Consider the following 22715-nt stretch of genomic DNA (forward strand, 5'->3'; position numbering starts at 1 on the left):
AACAAGATTTACTCAGCTCAAGCAGCATTAAAAGTCAGTCAAGGACATATCAATCGGATAAAATCTCAGAGTACTTATTAATATAATGGTAAGTTCAGTGGTTATAATACTTTAAAAGTAAATGCATTATCTGCATTATATTAGGAAAAAAAAAAGCTGGTCAGTGCAGTTGGTTTGTTAGTGAATTGCTGCTGCTTGCTGCATGTATAGTTGCAGGATTCTCCCTCTTATCTCTTAAATGAGATTAGGAGCAGTACAGAAGTATTCAAGCCCACGTTCTGAGTTTGTCCAATTTGCAGCCCTGGCAGTATGTGTCCAAGACCCTTTAAGCAGTGATAGCTATTGCTCCAAATCAGTTTGGAAGCACTGTAGGGATTGGTGCTGCCCAGCTGGATATGGAATTTAGCAACATGGGCAAGCAGCAGCCACACTCCATCTGGAACAGGACACTTCTAGCACTGCATAGTTGAATGGGTGACTGGTCAAGTGCTGGACTATAAAGGAATAGGTGATGTGTCTTGTTTGGTGCTGCAGGGAAAACAACACAACTTATTCTGGGCTTTCAAGTGAGGAATTCCCGGTAATGGTGAGCTGCTGCACAAGTACTTTATACCAGCAATCTGGTGGTGTGCCATTAGCACTGCTTTGTTAGGTCTTGCTTTCTTGAGTTTATGAGGGTGCATTGAAACGGTGCAGTGTGAGAAATGTAGATGAGTGATAAGAGCTCATCTTCATTATGGGCTTATCTGCTTGAAAAGCTGTAACTGGCTCAGTGCCTACTGTCAGCTTTTACGTACCTCACAGACAGGCTGGTTCTCTGAAGGGTTTGTAGCAAAACCCGTGACTGGTCTAAAGGTGTGAATTGACTGGTTGAAGAAGCGGGATTGGGAGTAGGTTCTTATGGCCTGGGACATTTCTGGGGCATATATATGTCTATATATGTCATATATTTATTGCACTAGTGCACTTTGCTGCTGACTAGGCACAGTTTTACAGTTTCAGAGGTATTTCATTCTTATGCTCTCAGATAAGCCAAGAGCAAAAATGTTAATAGGATTTCTATGCAGCTTGCTACTTGCAGTTGCTTATCTTTGAGAAATTGTACTTTAAGTTTTATGGAATTACATTTGTTTGACAGCATAAGTCAAAATTATAAACTTACTTAGTCAAGTCCTGAGAAAGGAAAAAGACTGGTGGTTTGCCATTATTGCTAAGCAAAAAGCTGATCTTTATCATGGACTGCTGAGTAACATGCCAGGCTACAGCAGGAGTGCACCTTCACCATGCAGCCAGTAACTTACGTGTGGTAAAATGTGTGGTTAAGTGCGTCTAGAAAATGCCACTCCTTTTGGTGTTGTGTGCATCCTTTGTGGCAGCCCACATGGAGATTACTGTGTTCTGACTATTTTGGGGAGATTTGTGTGGTTGTGCTAAAAATTACTGTGTCCTGAGTGCAGAAGTGACTCAGTGCTTGTGAAGGGCAGGCTGACATCTCTAGATGAACTGACTTATGTTTGGAAGCTTTTGTGTCAGCTTTTTTCTGAGGAACTTTGCTAGGGGAACATGAGAGCATGCAATGGAGAGAGTTACTGGAGGAGTAAAGGAAACTGCACTGGAGTGGATGAAAAATAAATTACGGAGTCTGAGTAGGGAATTCAAAGACTTGAGCCTAGTTTCCTTGGCCTCTGTACAGTTCATAAAGGGTAAAAGGAGGAGAGATTCCTGCAAAAAGGTGGCTTTAGCTCAGTGACACTGGTAGTTTATTTGTCTACTGCAACTTTTTCTCTCTATACAAGAGTGAACTCTTCCTGCTGCAGAGGCATACATTCACTTCCCTCCTGGAGAAAGGGTGTCAGGGGGAAGTAGATGGCTTTTGTACTTGCCAAGAGTTGTTTCTGTGTCTGGAGTCACATGTCAGGTCCAAAATGTTTCTTGCTCCTTCATTTAGTGAGCAAAGTGGAAGCTTGGCCCCTTTATGAAAATACAGGAGATTTTTTTCCCTTCTCAGAATCTGTCAGCTACCTTTTTCCTGCAGCCTTGTAACAGAAACCAACGTAGTCTCTACCGCTGCAAATGCTTTTGCTTTGCTTGTCAACCATCATGATACTGCTATATGCTGGGCAGATGTGTGGAAGTGAAAGGTCTCCCATGAAGTCTCTGTCCATATCTCAGTTTAGAAAGTGTGGGAGAAAATGGAACTTAATTCTGTCAGCAAGTAGGTATTTGTAGATCTACTTCACATGATGAAGGGTGGGCCACAGACCCCCCCTAAGTCAGGCTGCCAGGACCCCTTGTGTTCCTGAAGAAGCGAGGTTCCTGGAGGATCCTTAGAGAACCTGGAGGAGCAGCCTGTGACTTATTACAGCCTTTGTGTTAAACACAGGATGGTTGAGGTGGGAAGGACCTCTGGGCCACCTGGAGCTGGTTGCCCAGGACCGTATCACAGAATGGTTTGAGTTGGGAGGGACCTTAGAGCTCATCAGTTCAACCCCCAGGCATGGGCAGGGATGCCACCCACTAACTAGATCAGGTTGCTCAGGGCCCATCCAGCCTGACTTTGAGCACTTCCAGGGATGGAGCTTCTACCACTTCAGGACAACCTGTTCCAGTGCCTCACCACCCTCTGAAGAGAAGAATTTCCTACTAATTTCTCATGTAAATTTTTCCTTTTAGTTTGAAACTGTTCCCCCTTGTCCTGTCACTATCTAGCTGTGTAAAAAGTTCTTCCTCTTTTACAAATCCCCTTTATGTACTGGAAGGCTGCAATGAGGCCTTCCTGGAGTCCTCTTCAGACTGGACAACTTTCTCAACCTTTGTAGGATCTCATAGATCATCTTTGTGACCCTTCTCTGGATCAGCTCTAGCAGGTCAATGCCCTTCTTTGCTGAGAACTTCAGATCTGCATGCAGTGCTTTAGGTGGTGTCTCACAAGGGCAGTGTAGAGGTAATCCCCTCCTTGGACCTGCTGGTCACTCTGCTTTCAGTACAGCCCAGGATGTGCTTGGCTGTCTGGGCTGTAAGCGCACACTGGTGGCTCATGTCCAGCTCTTTATCCACCCAAGTCCTCCTGTGCAGGGCTGCTCTCAAGGACTGCTCCCAGCCTGGACTTGTGTCTGGGATTGCCCTGACTCAGGTGCAACACGTTGGACCTGTTGAACTTGATGCTGTTCTCATGGGCTCACTTCTTGAGTTTCTCCAGGTCCTTCTGGATGGTATCTTGTCCTTCTGTTGTGTCACCTACACAGCTCAGCTTTGTGTCATCTACAAACTTGCTGGATGTGCAGTTGATGCCAGTGTCTGTGTCATCGATAAAGATATTAAAGACTACTGATCCTTGATATCCATGTCCACCTTGATGACCACGTCCAGATGGCTTTTGAATATCTTCAAGAATGGATTTTGTGAAGTACTTACCCTAAACCCTTGTTGCTTGCATTGTGTGCTGCTTAGTTACTTCTGTACTTCTGCCTTTGATAGTAAATGATGGAATTTCTGTGCTACACCAAATCCAGGCATGAACTTGGTAATTACATGGTGGGAACTACTGTGTACCACAAGCAACGAAGATTTTGTCGGTGTTATTAAGGTACTGCTAAGACTACAGAGGGTGCTTTCTTTGGTGCTTTTTTATTTTTAGCTATCACAATATGTAATTCAGCTTAATGTGTAGTTGAATTTGCTTTGTTCTTAAAACCTCAGTTTTATGGTGGGACCTGGTAACACAGAGTGGGGATGGTAGATTTTTCTGGAGCTTCTTTTCAGAAATGGAGGCTCCGGGATGCTGTGTTAAAAGAGGGAAGTTTGCTTTAAGAATGCAGAAAAGCAGACTTGTCTTCTGAGGGAGGCTGGGAGTCATTCCAGACTCACTCAAGTAAAACTTCTAGTTAGACTGAGAGGTTACATAGTGAAACTTTCTTTGAAACAATTCCATTTCGGCACTGTAGTCTTTTCTTCCTAATCCTTTCCAACTGTCATCTAGCTGCAGCTCAGCACTATTTCTTCACATTTTTGACAGGGTCAATCTCTTGCCTGAGGGATAGGAGTCTATAGAGAATGGTGGCATAACTGGGATAAGTGGATGAAGTGAAATAACTAAATACATTCTTCTGAAATCTACCTGACAGTGTTTTGACTCTGTTAATCTCACTTGGAAGGGTTCCTCTGTGTTTGCAGGGTTTGATCTGACTTCTCCAAAGTCAATGCAAACTCTGGTCCCTGGTTCTGCAGTGCTACTCTGTCCTTTGGCATGGAGCTTTTCCATACATCAGAAAGCTTTTTACCTGTTACTGCTGGAGCTGACAAATGTGCCTGCTTTGAGCACTGTTTGAGACACGCAACTTTGTCATAAATAAGGGATTTTGGCCTAATCTTCTAAATGCTGAAACACTTACAAGGTAGTAGAGAATGTGTGCAAATATAGAGAATTTTGTCTGACATGAATGGGTTAACTATTTTACTGTAGTATCAGCTTGTCTAGTCGCAGAATATGCTGGAGCGTGGATCTACTCCCTCACAAGAGCTCAGGAAATTAGTCTGAGTTCATAATTGGATTGAGAGGAGAGACGAGAACTGCTGCCTTTGCCAAGACATGCGTCAGCTGGCTGAAATACTGTGAGCTGAGACTTTGGTTTAAGAGAAGAGCAATACTGGCAACCCCATGATCCCTACCTGTAACATTTGGAAGTGGGTGTGTTGCAGGGAGATACATCTTCTAAGAGGTGGTGGTTGGTTGGTGGTGGTTTTTTCTTTGGATTTTTTGTTTGTTTTAATAAGAGTAAGTGGAGGCAGCACTTAGGCAAAAGAAAATGCTGGAGAAGATATCTCTATACAAAGAACTGTACTGAATGATGTAGTTGCATCAGGCAGAGCTTGTCCAGAGAAAGCCTGTGGGGGAGGCTGAAGTACTGAGATTAAATCCTGGTCTTGAGTTGTACCCTGCTAGAAGACAGCAGATTGTTAACCCCTTAAGCCACATTCTGCTCACCATTACTAATGGGGCTGCAGAAGCCCGTGCCCATACTGTTCAGGAATTGCTGTAGCTGTGCAGCTCCATTCATGTCATGTACAAATCTCAGGGGACTGAAAGAAGTGTCTGCTGTTAAAGGAAGGGGAGAGAGCACAGTGTGGAAATAGGAGCACTAATGTACAAATTTAAGGCTTATTTAGTCTTTGGGCTTCTGTCCTATTGCTTCACAGCATCTTTTTCTCTTAATGCAGTTTTAAGGCCTCAGATCAGGTGCTGAAAGGCTTTACTTGTCTGTAAACTGGTAAGACTTTGAAGATCAAGTTGATGCTACAGAATTTAGATTGGCTTAAGATGCTTAAGTAGCTTTATGGCTCTTAAAATGGCTTATGCCATATAAAACTCTGTTGGAGTGGGGAGCCTGACTGTTGCTGCCTGATTGGGATCTACCTGGGAAAGATGGGGGTGGTGGAAGACCACCTGGCTGGAAGTCTGTCCCAGACACATTTACTGGAAGGTCTCTTATCAATCTTGCCTCTTAGCAGACTGCAGAAGTTGAAATTCAAACCAAGTATAGTCTGAGAAGGCAATTGAATCTCAACAGGCAACCTTGAAATAAGAGACTGAAATCTTTCTGCTGTGCCCTCAAAGAGCAAGTGCTTCTTGCACCTCTTCCCTCTCTTTTTCTACAAAGCCTTCCCATCATTTTCTCCCATTTTCTTAGCATGCTTGATTAAGTGCTGGAGTCACGATAGCCTTGCCAAAAGTCTGAGCTGTGGTGCACAAGTTTGGCAGCTCCGGGTGTAATCAGGACACAAACACAGGATCTTCGAGGTGGTCGAGGTGGTGAAGGTGCCTGTGTAATAGCAGAACTCAGAGTAGATCTTGTGGATTGGTTATTTGGGCAGTTTTGTCCAAAATACTGTTTAAGTCGTGTCTTAGGGTCACTTCTGCATTCCTCCAATCCTGAGGCATGAGTGGTAGCCCTTCCTGTGTTTGTTTTTTATTTAACACTACTGAATACATAGCTCAGTTTCTTCAAAGCCCAGAGGTGATACTCATTCATATTTTATCAGAGTTTGTTTGGTTTCTATAGGAAAACAGGGATTCAAGATTTCCATGTATAAACTATTCTTCTGCTAGGAAAAGCAGCTTCTCAACAAGGCTACCATAACATCCTATCCTTGCTTAGCTGCCTTCAATGTAGAAGTGCTTCAATACTATATTGCATTGCTTAAATTATTGCTAGAGCCTTGGGCTAATATGGAAGCTGCAGACCTGGGTAGCAGGTGCTAGCTGAAGAAAGAACCACGCCTGAGACTAAGCAGGCAAATTATCTGGTGAGCACTGTTTGCTCAAACCTAACAGCTTCTCTATCCATTGAGGGAGTTCCCTTCCTTATTATTTATGAGGTGCCCAATCTGTACTTACTGTTAATGCTAAATAGTTACCTGGGAAAGCTTTAAGTACACTCTGTAACCCTAACAGAGGAGATTACAACATTAATGGTAGGAACTGTGATGGTAATGCTTTGCTGAGGCTTGCCCAACCTTCCTGAGATGCTCTGTGACGTTCAGTTGAACTTGTCAGTAATTGGTTCAAGCATCCTTGACAGACGGTAACTACCTTTGCTGCAGTCTCTCAGACACCAGCTCCTAAAATGGCATGGATGACTCCAGACCTCTTAGTTATCCTGACAGCTTAAGGGCAAAGGGGTGCTTGTTCTGGAATGGTAAAAGCTTTGGTTTTAATCTCTTGTGTAGTAAGCAAAACCCCACTGCTACTTGGCTCTGGAACAGCTCTTTCCTTAGGCTTTAAGATGTTTGCAGGTACTGCCTTACAGCTGGTGTCTGCAGTAACAACTAAGGTATGCAGTAAAACTGAATTTGCAGTGCAGGGCAAAGAGCAGAGACACTTGCGGATGCGTGGTTAATTACTCTAAGCCATGTAACCGAATCCTAAATTTAAGCTTCTGAAATGTGTGTGTCTTGCCCTGGGAAGGCAGCATCCATCTATTAGGGTATGGCTCTACAGCCTCATTTCACCTCCAGCCATCTGCATGTGGTGTGAATTATTGTGAAGGAGAGGAAGCTCATCCAGCAGGATATTTTGGTCATGGGAGGGCCCTTTAGAAAGGCCTCATAATGAGCCTGTTTTCCTAGTGTACAGACATCTTGATTGCTGTGACTGTCAAGAGCTGCCAAACTGGTCAGAAAGCTTCACACAGCAGAGAAAAACCTTGCTTTTTTGTTCTGTGCAGCTGCTGTTTGTCATTCCCATCCTGCTTTTTTCCTTGGGCCATCACTTGAATTTGGAAAATCCCTTGGAGAGAGATTCCTCCTCCAAATGCACCATGGAGAGCAGAACCTGTCTTCTTCAGACTGGCTTTAGGCAGTATGGGGCAGTGCTGCCTTGCTCTGCCCTGCATCCCTGGATGTGCTAAGGAGCTACTGGGGAGGAAGCAGACAAAATAGTTGTTATGGCTGACAGGGGATCTCTCAAAACTAAAGATTGTCTTCCCTGAAATGGATGAGTTAGGGATGACAGCCTAGAAGTTGTCCTACAGCAGATTTGGAAGGGTGGACTGCAGTCTTTTTACGAAGAGTTTGACTTGTACTTCAGTTTGAAGACCATCAAACTTCCCTAAGTGAGGAGGAAGAAGGTCGTTCAGCAAAATAGCTTCCTTCATCACCAGGTAGGATTTGTACTTGAGAACAAGTGAGGAGCAACACTCCTGTGAACTCCAGCAGGTAAGAGAGCAGAAGGCTGATGTGTTTAGGTGATGTGTTTGGGAGGTGCTGTAGCAACCTGTCTATATGGCCACTATAATTGAGGTTAATCTGAGCAAAGAGAGAAACTTGAAGTAAGGAGCACCTGCATGGTGTCCCTCTCTTGGCAATGACCTTAGAACAGTAATATGTCTGTAATATTTCTTAAAACTAGAGATTGTCTTGGGTGACTTCTGGCCTTGTGCACAGGCTCTGCATAAGGAAGACCAAAAGCAGAATTCAGCCTCTCAGGTGGATGCTCAGATTTGCAATTCAGCAAATCTTCCCTGTAAGCCAAATGTATATTCCAGCAGTGGGCCATGTCCTGTATGTGTCTCTGACTACACTGAAGAGCTGTTGAAGAGTTTGGCCCATACAGATTTCTGTATGTCAGTAGGGGAGGCAGGCCAGGTCAGTGGTTGAGACTGGCAATCCAGATGTCTCTCGGGACATGAAACCAACTTTTGAATAATTGGTAATGCATAAATTTAAATGTAGAGAATTTCCCGTAAAAGACAATAATGTAATATTTGCTCCAGGAAATGCCTAGGAAATGGTATCCTGGATTGTTAGCAGGGTTCAGCAGTTTTTCATAAGGGGTTCTTTTTCCTATAATAGCTACTTGCAGTTGTAGCCAGCTAGCACTGACCAGTGTTAAACTGAATGATTATGTAGGATCGGGGAAAAGTCCTAGGGTGTAGCCTCCTCTTCTTTCTCTCTTTCTGTGTCAGGAGAGTGGTGGTGGAAAACATTTGTGTGCCACACCTGATGACTTGTCATTTTGCCCTACCCAGTTAGCACAACTACCACCTGAGCCTTTTGCACAGAAGGCAGCCCTTGACTGCTGAGTTATACAAGGGAAAGCTGCAAAGTGTAATCTGTAGCTATTCATATTAACACACTTGGTTAATAGAGTATGTTATTACTGTAGCTGATTTACAGTTCTCTGCTGCCTCTGGATGCTTTAACTACAATCTCTGACCAAAGCTTTGACCTTTACCAGGTGAACTTCACAGCATCTCTGGCAGATGTCTCAGCCACGTGTCAGAAATGCAGAGGGGCATTCTATTTTCTTATTTTCGGTGGGTTTGGAAGATAGCAGAGACCTGCGTTTCAGGCTCCAGCACTCTCATCGTTGTAAGCCTGCAGGTACTCTGCACCGGAAGCAAATGTAGGTCTTTAGCCTGAAGGAACTGCTTTTTAATTAGCTGGAAGGCCTGCTCCTGTGCCAACTGACTGACTGCAGTCAGGAAATGGGAAGTTAAAATTCCAGAAGGGATATGCTTTCTTCTCAAATGCCTGGGTATTACTTTGCTTGGACATGACTTCGGTATGCTGCAAGGCTCCTTCACTTCTCTGGAATAATGCCTGATCAGCCCTGTCTTTACTGTGCAGGAGAAGATTAACTTCCATTTGATTATGCTCCTCTGTGTGCAGGCTGCAGTGAGGATCCAGGTGAAGGTGTGGGGTTTGGGAGGAAATTGTTGCTCAGCTGTAAAGGTGATCTACATTGCTAGTAAGCTTGTGTTTTCAGTGAAAGCAGCTGACCTTGAGATAAAAATAAAAAAATGTAGTGAAGTGCTGCAAAACTGAGCTGGGTGCCTCTTTTAGGTAAGAAGCATTTCTGCTTCCCAGAGTTGAATCTTAAAGGCCTGGCATGAAGTCAGGTGGCTTATGTAAGTTGATCTTTCTTTGTGGTGTATGTGTCAAAACATAAATGCATTTTGGGCAATGCATTACTGACTGCTCTAAACAATGCTGGTTGAAGCACCAAGGACATAGGACAGTGTACTTTATAAATATTTAACAACCCCCTTCCCCAAACAAAATCCCTTCACACCCAGATATGTTTAGCCTCATAAGCAAAAATCATAATGCACATTAGGACATGCATCAATAAACCTAGGTGGTGTTTATAGCCCAGCCTTCAGAGAGGAGTGCTGCTCTCTCTTATTCTGAATTTGCACTATGGTGTGATGCCTGGGCAGCAGAGACTGGGTTCTTGCCTGTGGTTGTTACACTGATGGAGGCAGCTGGAGAAATAGCTATGCACGCAGAATTTTCCATTAATCAGAGGAAAAAGTCTAACACAGATGGTATATAGGATAGATTATGGCTGGTAATCCTTTTGTGTCCTAGAAGATTAAGGATATCCTGGTGTAGCTGCAGTCAGCTGACCTTTTTTTATTTAAACGATTGAACACAGTTGATGCAGTTCTGCCGAGGACCAAGGTTCTTCCAGAAGCCGTGAGCCGTGTACTGTGAATGTTTGTTCAAGGAACGGTTTAAGTCCAGCCTCAGTTACAAATTTACAGGAACTGAACTTGGTGCCATGTAAACAGCAGCAGCTACAGGATGGCTGAGAAATCACTTGCTAGAGGGCTCTATCACATGGAGCAGAGCTGAATTCTCTGAGAAGGCACAGTGAGTGTCATGTGGGGAAATGGAGGGGTTCTGAATCCTGCTGTCTGGGTCGCCCCAGAAAGCGAAGATGAATGCTTCAGTGGAAGAAGAGGACGGCTGCATGCTCTGAACTGTCTGGCATGGATCTATATGAGGATTACAAATCACCCTTCGATTTCAATGCTGGAGTGAACAGAAATTATCTTTATTTGTCGCCTGGCATAAGCCTTTCTCCACCTGGATCACCTACACTGGCAAAGTCTGGTAACTTCCTTCTCTTCCTTCCTCAAAATCTCTACATGAAATGCTTAGCAATTAATACCTGTAAAACTTCTCAAATTAAAAATCTATAAAAGTTGGTCTGCTGTTAATTCTGGTACTGTATTAGCTTCAGTGTGTCATGTAGGTAATATCTCATGTGTTATACATTTATCATCTTTACATTATTTGTTATTTATTCAGTAGAAAGGCAGTTTGAGGGAAAATGAAAATGTGGACATGAAAACAATTAGGAGCAAAAATTCTGCAAGATTGGAACAATTTACCTAGTTTGACTATTAGATTTTTGGGGGGGAGGAGGTAGGAATTACATTTTTAGTAGAACTTCAGATCTCTGGATAGTCTAAAATCTGCTTTTGCCTTAATACTGAAAATCTCACTGATTAACAGAAATGCTCTCTAAAACCTTTTCTCCATTCCACCTAGCATTTAAAGTGCTGCACACCTTCCACCTGCAGATACGAGCTGCACTGGGGCTGTGCTGCAGTGGCATCCACTCAGTGCTTAACCCTCTGAGTTTGTTTCTGGTAACTTGTTGTGCAGAACACCTATAGCTGTGCCTCTCAACACATCCTAGTCTGGTTTTACTGTCATCATTCCTTTCCATTCCTTGCTGAAGATGTAATCTTCCAAAGTAATTTTAAATATAGAAAGCTTAGACCTACTTCAGGTGTGGCAAAGCAAAGTTACACAAGTGTTAACTTCGTTTTTAATGGGCTTGTCTCTTAAAATTTTGAAGAAACATACATCCCTTGGGGAACCACTGGGTGAACTATTACAACCCTCCCTGTGAACTTGATGAACCAGGGGCAACTGGGAAACAGTGGTCAGCATTCACTTCTGCAATTACTGCATCTCCCAGCTCTTCTAAAGGTGAGGGGAAGCAACTCTCTGTGTCAGGTGATGATGCATCACCATTACCATCGGCCTTTTCTGGGCTTTATTTTCTTTTTCATTTGCTTTGAATGAATATCTGATTAGCATTTGAGAGAAGCCCAAGAATTTTCTCCCCCATGTTGAAGAAATATGTCTCACTTTGGCTTCTTCACTGAGATAAATGGGAAGGAAATCTGATCTTTCTTATATACTGCAAAATAAGTATGCTCTGTACTACTGAACTGAATGTTACTCAATTGTTAGAGTGCTTTTATAACCTTGCAATAGATTTTTTATAACCTTGCCAACTGTGTGGTGATAACCACAATGCTCATTCTGAGTGTTGCATGCAGAACATATCCATGTAAAAGAAAGCTTTGGGGAGGTTAACCTGCCCCCACCCCAAGGCTGCTCATCCAAAATGAAAAGTCCTTCTTAAAACTGCTCCTGTTTGCTGCTGATGTCTGAATTGAGGCCAGGGAGGTAGGAACTTCTGGTCAAAATAGAGCATGAACTTGGATTGAAAGTGTCCAAAGCAAACCCCAAATCAGAAAAACTGAGTTTACTCCAATGCTTTGCCTACCCTGGCGGAATAGTAGGGACTTAAATGCCATTTCCATAAATGTGATCTGTGGAGTCCTAATCAACTAACTTGCTTCTGTCTTTATTTGGTTCATTTAAGAAGATTTAATAATCTGCTGGGAAAATAATCGTAGAAATACAGACCTGAAAATTGACCTTAATGCTAGATAAAGTTCCTCAATACTGTCTAAGTCTTTATGATTTTTTCCCCCAAAGAGTATTTTTATTCTGTTTGAGAGACATGAAATGTTCAGTTAAACTTGGTTATAACAGAGTACCAAATGACTGAATTTTAAGTCCTTCACAACTCTAATGATGCAAGAGAACTAACTTAATGAAAGGTAACAAGTTGAAAGCTGTAGTAACAATTTTACGTAACAATATAAAATAATAATAGCAACAGTTCTATTGGCAAAAAAAGACCACAAGTGAGAAATGCTCTCTTAGTAGTAGTTTGAGGCAAAGCATTTCCATCTGTTGGCTGCTGATTTCCTGGTGTCTTGCCCCATAGAAAGATCTAAGGTGGGCTGTGCATATTTCCCTATGAAGTTTTCACAAAGCCAGGATCCTGCTGGCTGTCAGCTCTAGTTTATTGGATACATTTGGGTTGTAGCCACACCAGTGTGGAGGTCTGTGGGTTGTTAGCTGTGTAGACAACTGCTCCTTGGTCAGGTGGCCCAGCACAGCCTTGCCCATGGTGTGGATGAATCCTGTGTCCTGCAGGTGTTGAACTGAGGAATGAGAGCAAAGGGAACAGGGAGGTGAACAGTGACAGGAGAGCGAGCAGAGGTGCCAGAATGAAGATTGATGTGCATACTTCATGTGGAGCTCAAAAAAGTAATAAATGGGAGGGGCTCAGAAGGCACGAAGAGGAAGGCATGGTCAGATGTGCAGGGTGAGGTATGGAGGACTCTGAGTAGCCGTGATTTCCTGTCCCTAAAAACTCTAGGAATGTGAAGGGAAGGAGCGATCATTCTCTTGCTTCTTAGCATTGTGCCTTAAATTCCATTTGGTAGGCAAGAAGCAGAACAGTCTTCAAAAGAGTTCCAAAGAGAAGCTACATTCCCCAAAGAGAAGCTGTTGCTGCGGGAAACAATCTGGCATGTCTTCTTACTGGTGGATTCACTTGATCTATTTTTGGTGATTTAATCCTGATGACTCCTCATAATCAGATTGAAGAGACTTTCAGCTGATTGTGCTAATGCTCTTGGAGTCAGCACGGTTTTGGTACTTGCAAACTTTCTGAAATGGCTTTGTGATGGCAAGCAAGTGATCCCTGAAAGGCTGCACATGAGAGCAAGGTCAGGAGTCATAGCAGAACCTACTGAAAGGGTGTAGGGCGTTGAGGAGAAATGTAGTTCACATTGTTTTCCTTCAGGGTAGGTTTATGTAATTAATAGATTGAATAGCAATTTGACAAAACGGTGTGGCATTCTTAACTGTTAAGGAAATATATTAATATAAAATAAAAGTTATCTGATTATGAGACATAATTCTTTGTTTTTGGTGCTGTAGTGCTGTGCTCTGGCTTGGGCATTAGACTTTGAAGTTCTTACTGCCCTAGATTTCTGAGAGAAAATCATTTACTGGGAAACCCACAGGACCTACGTTATGTTTGTGTAGAAGACACATGTAAAATCTCTGGGAAAATGTGGCACAGATCTCATGAATAAATGCAGAATGAGGTTTAATTTTCTTCCTGTAGGCTTCCTTCTCAGTGCACTCTGTGGTAACAGGACTCACAAAAGTTCTGTCCATGTAGCAGCGTGTTTCTAGAGGGCAAGTGTTCTGGACACAAATACAGGTAGACAACATACTATTTTGGAAAGAATTTGTGGAATTGAGTTTTACCTGAGTTCAGTAATTTGATCAAGAACAGGGTTTCTTCTATTTTTCCGCTTGACAGCTGCTAGGAGCATGTTTCATAGAATGCCTACAACTAATTACAGACTCACAGAATCATTTTTCCCCTGATTTTTCAGTTGGTTGTGATGTAGCTGCTTGATATGAAACCTTACAACAAAATCACAATCATGATTAATGAGTTTTTGATTCCCAGACCAAAGGATTGTATGGTGTGCCATCAGAAGCTGCTGAAATGAGAATGGAATTTTATTGGTTAGATGGTTAATTTCTATAGTGATTAATAGGAAATGTTACTTAGTGTGTCTTCAACTTAGATGAATGATGTATTTATGTACATATATACACACACATGCATATATGTAGACATACACACTCTTCCCTGCTACTTATTAACAAACAATCCTGATTTCTTTCCTCTTGTATTTCAAGGTTTTTTTATCTTCTTTTTTTATTATCTGTAAGGATGTTTTCCTCTTGAATAAGTATTAGTTCTGGAATTCCACAACCATACCAGCATGCAGTCTCCCTGCAAAATGGTCTCCCTGCAATTAGAACAGAATTCCTTGTGTTTGGCAAGCTTTATGTTTAAGTGTCAGCTACAAAGACTCAAAATAGGAAATCTTTTGCTGGAAATTTTGTTGTATAGAAAGATGTTTAAAATGGTCTTACTGCAAGCACTAAGGACTAAGAAAAAAGAATCATTAAAGTTATTACATCATAGTAATACAAATAATATCATCCTCCTTGCTTTCCCTGAGGCTGTGAAAGAAAAAGTTGAGGAAGACTATGTTTTTTTAGGATGTTTGTGTTTATGTAGGAATTTGGCAGAGTTTTGAGGCAGCAGTTTGAGTGGATGCACATCCTTATCAGTCCCTTCTAAGTAGTCCTCTGCTTTGGAGCAAGAGCCTTTTGTTCCTGAGCTCTGGCTCTGGGCTTCCCATCTTAAGGTCCAGGTGCAAACAGCTTACTTCTAGTTCCATGCTATCTGCAACCTTGTAGCCACAGTGGTCCCAGTTGCTAAGGACAGAGGGATCAAGCAGGGTACAGAAGAATTCATACTTGCAGTGCAGTAGTTTTCTCCACTGTTGTGACCTTGCTTGTGACTGCACCCGGTGTGCTCAGAGTGCACACTTTTAAATCTCATCCAAAGAGTAGTAAGGGAGGCAGCCTTTGCCTCAACCTTGAGCATCTCCAGTGCTTCCAGAGTTTCTGTGCCAGATGAATGAGACACCAGAGTGCACACGGACTCCTGGGCAGGGTTGTGTGGGAAACACTGGTCGGGATGTAATGCCTTGGCTTCTCTCACAGAGTAGTGGGATGTGTTGTTCTCAACAGGTTTCCAGTCTCCTATTAGAGCAGCAGTTGCCATTATATTAAGCTTTAATACAGCTTGATAGAAGGAAATAAAAAATGCCTTTGGTTTCCTTCCTGTAGTTGGGGAGCACACATTTGGTGTCCTCTCATCAGTTTTCTTTGTGCACTGGCACAAAAGAGCTGTGTGCTAATGTTAGCTGCTTTTTGGCAGACTTGTGATAATCTGACTTCTAATGCTTTATTCATCTCAAGGCCTGCTGAGGAGTGACTCTATACCTGAGGTTGGAGAGGATGCTGCTGCTACAGTCAGTATGACAGAAACACTCTCAGAAGAAGAACGGGAGGAGCTAAGAAAAGAGCTTGCCAAGGTAATTATTTTGCAAATAGCTCTTAAACTTGTTTTGATAATGAAAATCTGGGATAACCTTATCTTTGAACTACGATTAATGCTTTGCATAGTTATTCTGTGAGTGTCTGTCTTGGTTTGAAAGACAGATATCTGCTAGGAAGGGGCAGGACCTCCCTAGAGATGGAGAATTCAAATCCCCTCCCTCCAAATTATTCCAATTAAAAGGAAAATTAAAGGAGCTTTCAGGCAGAGGTATGGGGGTAGGAATAACAGTTCTTTACTAGTATATATGACAAAACGACAAACAAACAACAACTACAGCATCAATAATAAACAGAACCAAGAACCTTGAGGGCTTTCTTTTACAAAAGCCCAGAGCAGTTTGATCTGGGTGCCCCTGCAGGACTCCGAGAGGCCGAACTGGAAGGAAGGAAAAGTCCCGGGCTGGTGGATGAGATGAGGTCTGCGCTGGCAGCTGGAACAGCAGGGGTGTCCCGGCAGGGCTGGGCAGTGCAGGGCTACAGAGTAGCAGGAGAGCCTCAAAGGTCCGAAGAAGCAGCGGCGGTGGTGGGAGAGGCTGGAGAAAGCGAGTTCAGGATTCCCGGGTACACAGCAGATGACGATAGATTTTCCCAGGACGAGGCAGAGGCAGAGGGCAGCCTGACCGTCCTCCTCGGCGCTGAGAGCAAGAGTGCCTCCCCCTCCCCCAGATCTGTCTTTTTGCCTTTCCCCAAAGCTCATCCTCTCTCCCCTCTGAGGGACACTCCCAGGGACTCAAAAACAATAGGTGTAGCTTCGTGCTGCTATATCCCTCAAGCACTCTTTTTGTTCTGACTAAGTAGTCATTAAGGCTTCTTGGAAACTTATGGGAAAAAATTCTGTGAGAAGAGGAAAAAAAACCAAAACCAAATCTAACCCCCAACAGTGTCTAAAGCTGGCACTCCTGTGTATTTCACAGATAGGAGGGAAGGGTGCTGAGAAAAGAACAGCCAGTTCTAGTGATGGGGAATTAAACTGGGAGTGCTGAATGTACAGACATGAATACCTAACCCTTTTTTTTTTTTTTTTTTTTTTTTTCCTCGAGTGAGAGATGGGTAAATCAGTAAAAAGAACATGGTTGGAAGCCAAAACCCAAGTATTGTCTCAACTGGTGTGGGGTAGCTAAAGCTGTTTCTTTCATGAAGAATGCTTTGTATTAGTGTCTGTGTAGGCATTGTATTGCTAATGTCTAACCATGTTACTGTTCTTGTCTATAACAGAATATTTTAAGACTGAGAAAAAGTAGCATTCTTTGAAGTACAGACAGGAAAATATTCAAGCCTGATATATGCCAAAGTCAAGCTTTATTGAGCAGCCAGTCTTTTTTCTTTAGTAGCTCTATGGGACTTGAGGACCCTTGTGAAAGACACTAACTTAAGCCTAAGGTTCCAAACAAAGGTTAGCTTTAAATTAAGCACATTTAATACATTCTTGTATTTGGCAGTCCTGAGTATCATTTCATGCCAAAGATAGTGAGGGTGGGCAGGTCCTGCTGGGATAAGTCATGCTGGACTTTGGACAGATACCCAAAACAGAGGAAGCATTGAAGATACTGTTAGGAGTACAGTAAGGAGCTGTACTCCTGTAAGGAGCTTAAATGAGTGGGCAGCCTGATACTCTGAAGTAGGGTGATCTTGCCTGGATGAGGAAATAGGATTGGAGGTGTGCCCTTGCCCTTGTACGTATGGCCTCAGTGCCTCTGTCACTTGTATAAAACTCACAGAATGGCATTGTACAACTGTGCTGACATCTCTGGTCATGTTTCCAGGAGAGGCTTAAGTGACTGTCTGAGTAAAGAAGGAGGTATACAAACAATATAGTTCTCTAGTTACAGAGCAGGTGCTGTGTGTTGTGTGTCTGTGTGGGTTTTGAGTGCTCAGTCTGCCTCCATTTCCACAACTGCTCGAGGGAAGGCACTCCTGTGGCTGGATCCAGCCCACAGGTGCTGCCTTAAGCCACAAAGGGACCTTTCTGCTGAAGCAAGGAGACAAAATCTGTGTATGGATCCGACATGCTCTGAGTTTCCTGACCCTGGTCAAACATTGGTATAACTTCTGACGTGGAAGTAGAATAGAGGCTTGGCAATTGTCCTGGGTTTGACTAATATTCAACTTTCATGTATCATAGATAATAATTTCTAACTGTGCAGTCTTTTAATTACCAACTTCCTTGTACATATTCCAGTAACAGAGCTGCCTGCAGGTAGATTACTTTCTCACTAGCTCCTGTAGTCTCTGTTGGATTTCCCTTTTAGTATTTAGGAATGACTGTGAGGCAATGTTAAAAACCTCTGTTAGCCCTCCCATTACTGATGTCTAGCAGATACTTTAAAGAAATACATAGTTAAATGGTTGGGTATATTCCTTGTTAACTGTTAACCACTTGTTAACAACTCTCACGCCACAGGTGGAAGAGGAAATCCAGACGCTCTCACAAGTGCTAGCTGCCAAAGAGAAGCATCTAGCAGAAATCAAGAGAAAGCTGGGAATTAACTCACTACAGGAACTAAAGCAGAACATTACCAAAAGCTGGCAAGATGTTACATCAACCACAGCGTATGTACCAGCTCATTATGATTGCTTAGAGTTGAAGTGAAAACTTTAGATCTTGTGTCATGTCTAAACACTCTGTTCTTGTGAAATGAGTATAAATAACACAAAGTTAAGTTGTATTAAAACTTCTCTGGGTAAATCAACATAGATTATTTTTTTAAAGAATAACTGCAAGCCGTATCTCATGTGAAAGAAGAATGATTGACCAAAGTTTGGACTGTTCTAACACACTTTTTTGTGTGATAGATCTGAGATACCAAGGTGTCCTAAGTCCAACAGAATGCCCTTCTCTTCCACCCTGAAAAATTGTGGTATACTGAGCCCATGCAGAAAGAGTATGAAGTCACAATTACTGTTTTTGCCAAACACAAGTGTTAGCTTAAGGTCTAGAGCAAGCTACCTTCTGCAATTAATGACCACAGAATGCCACAAGATGTACCTCAAACCTTTTAAGATGAATTTTATTTACAGACCTGTGTGGTACAAGAATTTAGACACTTGACACAAAAAATAGACCTTTTTTAGTGTGTGTGCATAATGTTTTTTTGTGTTTTATTTTCTTTTGTATTTTCTTTGAGTTTTTGTTGTTGTTGATTGGAGTGTTTTCTGTGTGAGTTTATTTTATATTTTACGAAATCCTACAATAGCAGATAGCATCTGTTCTAGGGGTGAGGTAGTAGGTTCCTGTTGGTGAAAGGGGTCTAGTCAGAGGTGGCAGAGATGCTGTAGCCAGAAGGGACTGCAAAGGCTCAAAAGAATGTCTTAAGCAGGTTTTCCATTAGACCCCAAAGCTGAAGTGTACCTCTGCAGTTGATACAAGTAGACACACACTAAAAGTTTCCTTATGTGTTCCATTAAGATACTAAAAACTAAATTTTTGTTTAACACAGATACAAGAGAACATCAGAAACCCTGTCTCAGGCTGGTCAGAAGGCTTCCGCTGCTTTTTCTTCTGTTGGTTCAGTCATAACCAAGAAATTTGAAGATGTCAGGTAGGTTTCTTTACCTTTTCCCAAGTAATTGCATTTTTTATTTAAGCAGCTGATCACTGCAATAAATTTATGCTGTTAACATACGTAGTGCTTCTAAAAGCTAATCTGTCCAGATCCTTCAGCAACTGTTTTAGGGGAGGTAAGAGCCTTGCTGCAGAATCTGCTTGTGTGTCCTCACTGCTGCTGAGGAGTTCTGTGGTGTGTGTTTTACGTAGGCGACAGAAGCAGTGTGTGCTGCCACCTCCACTGCTGCTCTCACTTCTCTGCTGTGATTGCAGGTGGCACTGCCTGCCTGCCTCTGTGGGATACACATGGCGCTATCGTTTCTGCTCTCTTTCTCAGCTTGTGGAATATTATATTTAAACAGCTAATATCTTTTAACTGTGTTTTGTTGTTTGGCTCTTTTCTGTCATTTTTGTTTTTTAGTTCGGTGTTGGTTTGGGTTTTTGTTTTGTTTGTCAGTTCCTTCTAGGTGTGTTTTATTTCTTTCTAAGCTGTTCTGCCTCATAGAAGTGGCTTGATTTTATTACATTTTTAAGAGACTATTGACTTTTTAATTCTTAACTATCGTTGGCATGCAACATATTTTGACTTTTTGCCAAATGACAAGTTCTTCATACACATTAGATAAGTCTGCCAGTCATTTTTAGAAGTATTTTGAGCTGCTTGCAAAAATCCTGCTGGGTGCAATACAATCAGAATCTTAGGTTACAGTTCCTTGATTATATAATTCTTACCACTGGAACGTATACAATTGTTCATCTCCACAGGCAATTTGTTGTTGTTAAACTTACTTTTCAATTATTGGGCAAATAAAAATTCACACATTCTCACAGAATATTGCTGCTTTGGCAGCAGTGTAATAAAATCAGCCATTTTAAAGTGCTGCCATTAACCTCTTGCTTTTTGAAGTCTAGTGAGAAAATACTTTGAGTACAGCTACGCAGTTGCATATTTTTCTTCAGATTTATCAGAACTTCCTTTCTCTCTTTAATGCTTACTCTGGCATTGTGCAGACTACAGGCATTTTCACATTCCTTTAGGTAAGGTGGGCATAAGAATTGCTTCTGAAACTAAGCATGTAGTCAGACTGTCTCCCTTAAAGTTTGTTTTTATTTTTTTCTCCACAAAAGATTAAAGTTTTGTCTGTAAAAGGTAATTTCTTTTCTCCAGTGTTAGTAAGGGTAAAACTGAAGCTCTTTTAATGTCAGGGAAGATGTTTCTTCATGTTCACCTGGTAACTATCTCAGAACATGAAATCTTGAGTATACATAATAATTAATTAGTCTCTTTTCCTTGTTAGAAAGAAAGCCACTAAAATGATTCTGCAAGGTTTTTTATCAAGAGACAGAATATGGTGTTGAGGTCAATGGCATGCAGGATTCCTCCTTCTTTCTCTGTACTGTGTTTGTTCTGTGGCAGAGTAGAGATTTTCCCCTTTTTTGTCTGTTACAATGGCTGTTTAGCATTGTGATTCTAACTAAATTACTAGAATCTAAATGTAAAATAGTTTATACATTCTTTGTTCATAGTTTGTCCAGTGAAACAGTCCTTGAGTTGATTACATTAGCAGTGGGCCGGTATTTTAATTACTTCATCTACATTACCTTTGATCTAAGCAAATACTCAGTGTTTTCAGTAGTTAAAATTCCTGTGTAAAAACTTCTATCCATTGCCTCTCAGCCCATCTATGCACACCAGAGCCTGACTTAATCTTTTCTGTACTCCCCCACTAAGTAGCTAAAGACAGCAGTAGGATCTCAATAAAGATGTTGGGATTTGGCTCCTAGAGTACTAATTGGGAGCTGTTGTCCCAGGGGAGGAGATGGGCAGAGGCACAGGGTGCTGTGAGAACTCAGACTCTGAAGGGAGCTCAGGTATGGAACAGCAGCCAGTCTCAAATGTGTCCTGTTTAGCATCAGGGAGACAGTGGGAACCTGAAAGACTTCTCTGTTCCTTTTGGATGCAGAGTTCACCTGCTCACTTAACAGGAGTCACTTTTCTACCTTAAGGCCATGGTGTTCCCCAATTAGTATTGGACTATTGCACTAGACAAGGACAAGCACAGACTCAGAGCTGTCTTCTACTTCAGGAATAACTTAAAGTGTCCTAATTACTCCACTTAGTGGCTCTGTGGGTGTAGAGTACTCTTTATCCTAAACCAGGCCGCTGGGAGAGAATGTAACAGTATCAGAGAAGTCCTCCCTGTTGGTGTCTTCTCAGTGAGTATCATGGTGATGGAAATTCAAGGTATTGTTATAAATTCAAGGGTAGCTGTGTTTAGAAAACAAAACAAATGTGTGATGAATTAGTGCTCTTGAAGATCTTAGTTGCACTTGAAACAAAAGATTAAAAGCCTTTAAGTTTTTTTGTTTTTCATGAGAAACAAATTCATCTGGAATTCAGCCAGTGAGTTCAGGTCTGAGGGTTATATGATTACTCAAGGGCAAGTCTGAGCTTCAGGAAGGTTTAGATGCCTAAACTCTTTCCTGGAAGTGAGAGTTGATGGGCCTGATGTTTACTTGAACTAATACTGAATATGCAGGTGTATTTTTGTTCTTAAACTCCTGCATTGGCTTCATTGTGGCTTCACTTTCCCTTGTATTGTTTTGGTTGAGGGACTTCTCAGCTATAGTGTTATGATTTCTTTCATGTTGGACTATTTCTACATATGCCATGCAGCAATCATCACACACAGGTCTTTATTTGGGCACTGCAACGTGATTTAATAGGGAGCTGCAAAAGGGAGTGAGGCAGCTGCTGGAGCTGTGATTTTGGGAACTACTGAAATGGAGAAGAAGGGAGGACTAGTAGTGCAATGTCAGCATATTTTTTGCTTCCTTTTTGTATTTGTTTCCTCTGCTCTTTGTTATGATGAAAATGAACTCTGTTCCTTCTTAGGTTTCTCTTAATACCTTTATTCTCTTTATAAGAATTTGTTGAAGTTTTGATGAGCTAACCTTTCTTCTATAGGCACCATCAGTATTCTGTGCAAAACAGTAATAGTACCAAGATGTAGCTTCTGAGCACTTGGCTCTTGCACCGCATCCCCATAATGGAGCAAAGTCCATCTTTGCCTTGCTCTGAGATTGCAGAATAATTTTCTTTCCTTGCTTTAGAAGTCTGATCTATGATCATGGATTCTAAATACCATAACTTATCAGCATATCTGCTGGCAATGTAACTACTAATGAAAGTAACTAGCTACTGTGTATGTTAAGCTGCTAGGCAGAGACTCTGTCATACCTCCTTGTGCCTTTTCAAAATATGAGGCAATGAAATAGCATTAAAAAATACTGTGTAGAGGATAAGAAAGCTTCAATGCAATACAAAATACATGGAAGACTGTTCTGTATGGAGAACAGCTTACTGTGCCTTTTTTATTTACTGCCTTTTTCAAGCTAGGGGTTTGCATTTGAGCACTGTGAAGAAGGCGTCTTTCAAACTGCCCAACTTGATGGCTTGGTTGAGTGAGTGCTTTAGTGTGGCATTCTCTCATTTGGGAAAGGAAATACGAGTTCTCTTCTTCATAAAGCTGTTCAAGGCTTAATTGTGCCTCTTTGCATTACCTGAAGAATAGATGGTTTAAAAGAAGGAACTGCATTTATCTAATTCTGTTCTCTTGCAAACTAGATCATTGTGTGATAAAACTATGTAATATCTTACAGTGTCATTTTGCAAACTGAGGCTATACAGAAGTGTATTGTACAATAGCAAGTAAATTATTCATGA

The 22715-nt window shown here is 41.9% G+C and overlaps 1 protein-coding gene across 3 annotated transcripts in view; it reads left to right on the top strand.

Moving 5' to 3' along the window:
• Positions 1–22715, top strand: part of TPD52 (tumor protein D52) — a 125190-nt gene that overhangs the window by 13272 nt on the left and 89203 nt on the right. The window contains exons 1-4 of one of the 3 annotated variants that reach the window (XM_063392046.1): positions 9953–10398; positions 15304–15419; positions 17846–17994; positions 18882–18983. In XM_063392046.1, coding sequence (XP_063248116.1) covers positions 10227–10398; positions 15304–15419; positions 17846–17994; positions 18882–18983 — 539 coding nt within the window. In that variant the 5' untranslated portion in view covers positions 9953–10226. Of the gene's footprint in view, positions 1–9952; positions 10399–15303; positions 15420–17845; positions 17995–18881; positions 18984–22715 lie in introns of those variants that run through there. The other 2 variants (XM_063392029.1, XM_063392036.1) reach the window with 2 other exon arrangements.

This window comes from Prinia subflava, chromosome 1 (assembly GCF_021018805.1).
Source record: "Prinia subflava isolate CZ2003 ecotype Zambia chromosome 1, Cam_Psub_1.2, whole genome shotgun sequence".
NCBI classification, from domain to species: domain Eukaryota; kingdom Metazoa; phylum Chordata; class Aves; order Passeriformes; family Cisticolidae; genus Prinia; species Prinia subflava.